Here is a 7,607-nt window from a genome sequence, read left to right as displayed (position 1 = left end):
TGTCGTTGCCATGAACTCACCGCAGCTGTCAAGGGCATGGTTCTTGTGACACTATTTGTATCAAGCTTTGCTAGCAAGGATCAACAACAAAAAAGACCAACAACTTTCAATGAGTTCCATGAAGAGAAAACAAGACATGAAAGACTCACAACAATGTAAAATTTAGGGTAAATATTCATTTTCGCCCTTGAAAGTGTCAAGCATTGATCGTCTCATCGTTGAAAGATTGAAAATTATTTTTTTGTCCCCGAATGTGCAAAAATGGTGAGATATTACTCTTTCTGTTAACCCATCATCCTTAACATTAAGTTTTGTGCCTACATAGCAACATTGGGATGGATTTGACAATGGCAACTTTGAGCTGAGTCAAATTGGGACTAAATTGTTAGGAGAATGTTTACTACAATACAAGTAAAATTTTCAAAAATTGCAAAATGGTCCCATCGTCATCAAATGACAATCTTCTTCTCCTTACTGATTGTTGAGCTTCTTTCTCATTAGCTTCAAACTCTTTATTTCTTCCCAATGATTTCAATTTCATGTAAAAATATCTTTAACTCACCCCAACCAAAATTTGATGCTAATTTCTTCAATTTCATTTTAGAAACCCAAATCTAAATCCATCCATTGAAACCAATGAGGCAAACATCATTTCATAACTAAGAATTTCAAACCATAGAACCCCAAATTTAAGAATTAAGATTATTAACTTACAACAAATCTCATCAAAATATCCAATTAATTTCAAATTTCAAATTCTTCGAATCAATTTATGCGATTGAGATTAAGAAAGAAGATAAAAGCCAAGCAAGCTCCATGACATTAATCAACAAATCAAAGCAAGATCCATGATTGACATGGGTCAAAACAAAATAAGTACAAGAAATTTAAAAAAGTAACACCACTTGGTAGTCGCTGGAGGAAGAACAACTCAATGCCAATGACCTCGTCGATGTTAGCGATCATAATGACGAAGAAGTCAAAGAAAAAGAGGTTGAATTCATTACGATGACAAAGTTGTTGAAGAGAGTCGAGATCGGAAGGAGGCGTCACGTCGTTGAGCAAATCTCAAATCTTAAAAATATAAAACTCAACAAATGAGGGTCATGCGCCTCCTTGCACCAAATCAACATGATGTTGCAACTATCGAGGTCCATGGCACTGCCCCCTCGCACTAGATTTGCACATCCCAACAAGGTAACAACCATGAAGCAATCAAGTAGTCGTTGTCATTCAACAATCACAAATAAGAGGTTACAATAAAAAAATGAAATCAAATCTTTCAAGCTGACAAATTAGTCCATCAAGAATTTACTTACAAATTAGTCCATCCTATTCATCAACTGATATGATTAATATTTGTATACATGAACTGTCACATAACTAACCCAAATATTACATGTGTGCTTATGCTACAATTAATGGTGATGGATTAACGAAAAAACTAATATATCATCATTTTTATACATTTGAGGGTTAAAAATTAATTTTCGATCTTTCAGGAATAAGACTCTCAACACTTAACACTTTCAAGAAATAAAATAGATATTTATCCTAAAATTTATCTCTTTTTCTTTACAATATACAAATTTCTCTCCTTTCTTCTCAAATGAAAGAAAGTTTTTTAATGAGTGTATCTATTAAAAATTTCAAAAACATCCTTGCTGTTTGAGTCACCCAATTCACCTCAATTCCTAACTTTCTAACCAACATCCCACTTACCAAACTAAGAGTAAGACCAAAAGGAGATATTGGTACCAATCAACCATTCCAAACCAATATAGTATTATGACAATTTAATTAAGAAAGAAAAAGAATTAAAATATAAATAGCCACCCTCTTTTATAATGATTCCATGATGTATAGGAAACTTCGTGGAAGGTACCCAGGAGTGAGAAATGGACCTCCCATGGCGCCCCCATTTAATCCCCTCACCTTCCACTCTCTTTCCCCTCAACCCCCACTCTTTCTTCCTTCTCCTTCTCTTCTCTGCTTCTCTTTTCATCTCCGAAAACAATGAAGCTCATTAGCAGCATTAACCCCAAAAATCTCAAACTCAGTCCCAAACGCTTCTTTCGCAAAAAGGAACGATCTTTAGTCTCACGCTCCGACCCACCTTCATTCGGATCCGGATCTTCCTCCGACGACTCCACCACAAATCACAAGCCTTCCGCCGGTAACCAAACTCCGACCAGCGTCCTCCCGGGCGTCTCCGGAGACTGGTCCGACGTCGCCGCCGTCGACGTGCGGTGGGACCTCGCCCAGGCCTTCCGCCTCATCGACCGCGACAACGACGGCGTCGTCACGCGCCAGGACCTCGAGGCCCTCCTCACGTGCCTCGGCGCGTCGCCGTGCCCCGACGACGTGGCGATCATGCTCGGCGAGGTCGACGGCGACGGCATCACCGTAGAAAGGCTCATGAGCTACGTCGGGTCGGGTCTGAAACCCGGGTCGGATCCGGACGAGCTCAAGGAGGCGTTCGAGGTGTTCGACACGGATCGCGACGGGAGGATCTCGGCGGAGGAGCTGCTTAGGGTTTTCAAGGCCATCGGCGACGAGCGGTGCACGTTAGAGGAGTGCCGGCGCATGATAGAGGGTGTGGACAGAAATGGGGACGGGTTCGTCTGCTTCGAGGACTTTTCTCGTATGATGGAGCTGCAGCAGCAGCGATGATGATGACGTGGTTGTGATTGTGATGATGTCAGATGATGATCATGATCATGTTATGACTTATGATGTGAAAATATATATAAGAAGGAAGGCAACTTCATAATTTTTTTTAATCCCCTTCTGTCATTTGCGTTTGTTATTATTATTATTATTATTTTTTATTTTAATTTGGTTGTATAATTTTGAAGGCGAAAGTGCAATCCACTGAGAAAATGAAAGAAAAACGTATATAAGTGGTGAAATATATATCTAACGTCGCTTTATAAGCTCTGAAACTTTTGGAAGTAAAATATGTGACAAACAAATAGCACACTGTTTTGTTTTTGACATGAACTGAACCATTGCGCAGGGAACCCCTTTCTGGAATTTTTCTTTCCTTTGATATAGGACTACGGATATATCTTACAGGGAATATATATACTCCCTTTCCAGGTCATGCCACCATTGGCAGATATTTAGAAATTTCAAAAAGAAAATATTAGCTAATCTTTTAATATATATTTTTTATTTTTCTAATTAATTATTTATTTACTCTTTTTATCCCTTACTCTTATAAGTATTCCTTCTAAATTTATTATTTTTGTGTTTAAGAGAAAATAATTTATCTTAAAATGATTATTATTTTAATTTTTTAATGTAATATTTATTATTTTTTTGTTTCTTATAATATTTATGGTAAACAATAAAATTTATAAATAAATTAAAGATGATATAAGATTAATTTTATAAAATCATTAATTTATGTTGATAGGTTTAAAATAATATAAGAGGACAATTATAAAGAAATATTGGTTAAGTATAATCTTAAAAAAAAAATATTTAATATAATATTAATTTTATAAAATGACATATTTTAGAATAATTGTTTTCTTTAAAATGTCTTACCGAAAGAGAGATTTCACACGGAGATAATATATAATTAGACTAAGATTAGTTTTTGATGGCTGAGCAGATTAAAAATTATTATAATTTTGATAGACCAGGAATGGTTCTTGGGTAACATAAATAATTAGACCAAAATTAATTTTGATAGACCGGCAGATTAGAAATAGAAATGATTAGACGTAATTTTTGAAGTAATTATTTTTTTTTATATTTTATGATAATTTATAGTTAAATAATCGCTAAAAATATTAATTCATATGTGCAGGATTAAATTTTAATTAACATTTGTGTGGATGTAGTAAGAGGTGGTTTCAGAGAACTAAAAACACTTTTAAGAAATTTAAGTTAATATTTTATAAAAAAAATATTTTTTTTTAGTTTTTTTATTTTGTAAAATTCTTGGTTTCAATTCATGTATTTTATTATCGAATATTTTGGTCTCTATTTTTTTAATAATTAGTGTTTTTAGCCACTCAAGATAGACATCATTTAGGAAACCGTATTTACAGTGTTGTTCTAAGGGTTTAAAAATTCTAGTATTTTTTAATGTTTGGGGATCAAAATGTTAGATGGTAATTATTTATTAAATTGAGATTTTGTTACATTATTATTTAAGATAGTGTTTGGTTGATGATTACAAATGGTAATAGTTTAATTGACACAATTTTTTTATACTTTAATTGTTTAAGTTTAACGCTTAGATATGTAATTATTGTAAATTGTCAAAGTGAGAGTTTATTGTCCATAGTAATATTATAAGTTTTAAGTGGGATTTGTCTTTTGTAAAAAATATTTATAGTAAAAAAAAATATTGGGGAAGGAAAGAAATAATTATCTCTTAAAAGATACATGTGATTTAGAAAAAGAAAATAATATTCACTTGAAGGGAGGAAGGAAAGAAAAAGAAAAAAGTTTTTACAAAAATTTATTTTTAGCTTTAATATTTAAGATGGTATGGAAATAGAATCCCTCATTCAATTTGTTTTCTTCTAATATTAAGAGAATTTGGAAGGGATGGAAGAATATTTTAAATATTTCATGTATGTTAATTAAAATATTCTTAAAAAAATGAAAGCAATTTTTTATTTATATTTTTAAATCTAAAATTATTAGAATACAATAAATAAATAAATTTTTAAAATTTCCCACTTCTTTTATAAATAAAAAAATACAAAAAGGTATATCTTTTTATCTCCTCTATTAAAACTCCTTCCCTCCCTTCATTTTACTTTCTTCTCTAAATCAAACATACCATTAAATAGTTAGAATTTCTTTTTCTATTTCTTTGATTCAAATCTTGTATAGGATTAAAATTAAAAATAATAAAATTTATAGATATTATGTTGTAAAACTTATTTGAATTCTCCTTGTAAAACACAAAACCCTCTGTCCTTGTCAAAAAAGTCTTTGGTTTCTTAATGCAATCAAAACTTCAACAAAATTATTCTCCATAGTTTTTCCAAATGAAAGCATTTAATAGAATAATAACCAACAAAACTTGAGACGGTTACTAAATACCTAACTCTCTGAAGCGTGCTGACAAGATTTAATTTTTGCAGTACTTGTGAAAAAAATATCAGTAGAAGAAATTGTACTCACATTGGCAGAAATTCAAAAGGCCTCCTTGTTTAGAAGGATTAATAATAAAACTATTTTTATTAGTCTGCTTTTTATAATACTCAGTAAACACTCACAAGTGAAGTTTCCCTCCTTAAACCATGTTTGCGAAGTCACTTCCTAGATATGGAGGAAAAAACTGGAAATTGAGATCCCTTGCACGAGACAAGATAAAATGTGTGGTGGGAATTGAACATTTACTTCTCTTTGGTATGACAATTGACATCCTATTGGTCTTTTTATCAACAAGTATGGAAACAATTTCATTCTAGCTTATGGCTTGGGAGAGGAAGCTAAAGTTGGGGGTAATCATAGGAGAATGAGGTGAGTGAAACTAGCTTAGTGGATCCTCTAAATGAGAGGAAATCATTAATATCGTGCCTAGTTATTGAATGCTCAAGATTGCGAATAGAGATATAGGGTCATTTTGGTGAATGGTCCAAGTGGTAAGTTTTCTATCAAGGTTGCTTGGGAGTTGGGATGATATTTGGTGTTTATGCCCTCAACATCATCTAATGTGACAACCAATCCATTTCTCAATATTCATTTATCTTTAGTTAGTCATTCGAGAAATATTGTGAGGTGTGTTGTGTGATCAAATGAGAGTTTGAACTATTTATCTTTCCGATGTCACTTATATGATTGATATAACAATATTCAATATAATAACATATGTTTTTATTCTTTTAAATATGTAAAAGTTAAATTTTATTCTCTTAACATTTGTCATGAATTCATTATTCATTAGGTCATGTAAAACGATAAATGATATGTGATCATGATAAATTATTAGTCCGTTAGCCGTATCAGTATCTAAAATAATGAAATTAGCATGAATGTCTAAAATTTATCTATTGGTCAAAATAATAATAAAAAGTTACATTTTAAGTTCAAAGACCAAAAACATGCATTTCTTGTTTTAAGAAATTAAAAACATATTTACCTCATAATTATTTTAGGCATTTATATTCATAAAAAGAAGGAACTTTTCTCAAATTTCTTTCCTTTTAAAATTTGACATTTTATTAGAAATATAAAAAAATATATTGAAATAGCAAGTAATAATATTATATCTTATTATTTTCAAAATATTTCATAAAAATAATAAAAAAATAATAACTAATAGTTAAAAATATGAAATATCATAAGTGTTGTTTTACATACAACAAGGTTCAAGAATAATTTTATATTTCAAAGATTAATAAATAGGTCATTTTTTGAAGGAGAGTGATAGATGTGAAAGGTCTAAGGGGTTGATTCCATTAGTTGTATATAAATATTTAATATTAATTTGTATTATCATGAATAAGAAAAATGTGATGATTGGTGAATCCAACCACACCTTGAATTCCAAAGATAACAAGCATGAATCATTACTCTGTTGTCTTGGGGGCTTAAGAAGGGTGTGTTGGTTTTGACTAACAGAGAGAGAGAGAAAGCACCAACTGGCTTTGTTTGTTTTGTTTTCTTTCGGAGTTAGCTGTCTCAGTGACCCACCTTTTCGCTCTTTCCTTCCACTTTCCGGGAAACTTCTTCAGCTCGCGCCTCACGTTGGATTTTCAATTCAATTAAATCCAATGAACTGTGCTACCACATCCGGAGAATTCATGTTTAGGTTTTGTTTGTTTGGTGCGATACAGATGAAATCAACTAATAGAATACTATGCTTCGAGGAATGACACTTTTGTTTCTTTTACTATACTCTCACATTTTTTTGTTTTCTTTTGATGTTAGGACTTAGGAGTGAGAAAAATCATACTAGTAGCATTATTGTGTATCATATTGGTTTCGTTAGATTCATTTTTATTAAGATATTTTAATTAATTTTTAGTTTTTTTTATTAATTAAAAAAATTGTTTGATTGATTGATAAATAAATTTTGTATTTTTTAAAATGTTATTTAAAATAATATTTCTATTGTTAGTTTTTACCATTTAGTTTTTTTTATATTTTTTTTTATTTTTATTATCAATATATTTATTCAATTTTTTAGTTATTCTTTTTAAATACATAATGATGGTATTATTTTTCTAGTATTTTATATTTTTCAACTACTTTAATGGTTAATTTTATTAAATATTTATAATTTTATAAGCTAACTTTTAAACTCTTAATTATTCGCTTCAACTTTTAATTTTTAATTATCAACTAATTTTTTCAGTTAGTTTTATAAAAAATAACCTAATTCAATGTTAAAAATAAAAAGTGACATATTTCAGACATTGTTTAAAAGAAACTTTAATAAATCCATGATATATATTCATAACTATTCAAACAAATAATTTTTTTTTGTTATAAACACTCATTTTAGAGAAACAAAATTCGTCCAAAGTGAATGTAGCAGAAAATTTATTTATCATACTGTCTTGACACAATGAAAACAAGTCTCTATTGTGTTATTTTTTTTTTGTATATAAATAGAAATATGTTTTCTG

At 30.4% G+C, this 7,607-nt stretch overlaps 1 protein-coding gene across 1 annotated transcript; it reads left to right on the top strand.

Annotated features, from left to right (window-relative positions):
• The first annotated feature begins 1,874 nt into the window (after positions 1-1,874).
• LOC114400621 (probable calcium-binding protein CML36) lies at positions 1,875-2,997 on the top strand. Its single transcript, XM_028363158.1, has one exon. It carries the CDS (start codon positions 2,017-2,019, stop codon positions 2,671-2,673), a length of 657 nt encoding a protein of 218 aa, XP_028218959.1. The 5' UTR covers positions 1,875-2,016; the 3' UTR covers positions 2,674-2,997.
• Positions 2,998-7,607: the final 4,610 nt, after the last annotated feature.

The sequence above is a fragment of the Glycine soja genome, chromosome 19, assembly GCF_004193775.1.
Source record: "Glycine soja cultivar W05 chromosome 19, ASM419377v2, whole genome shotgun sequence".
Lineage (NCBI taxonomy): Eukaryota > Viridiplantae > Streptophyta > Magnoliopsida > Fabales > Fabaceae > Glycine > Glycine soja.
This window is presented reverse-complemented; position numbering and strand designations above follow the sequence as displayed.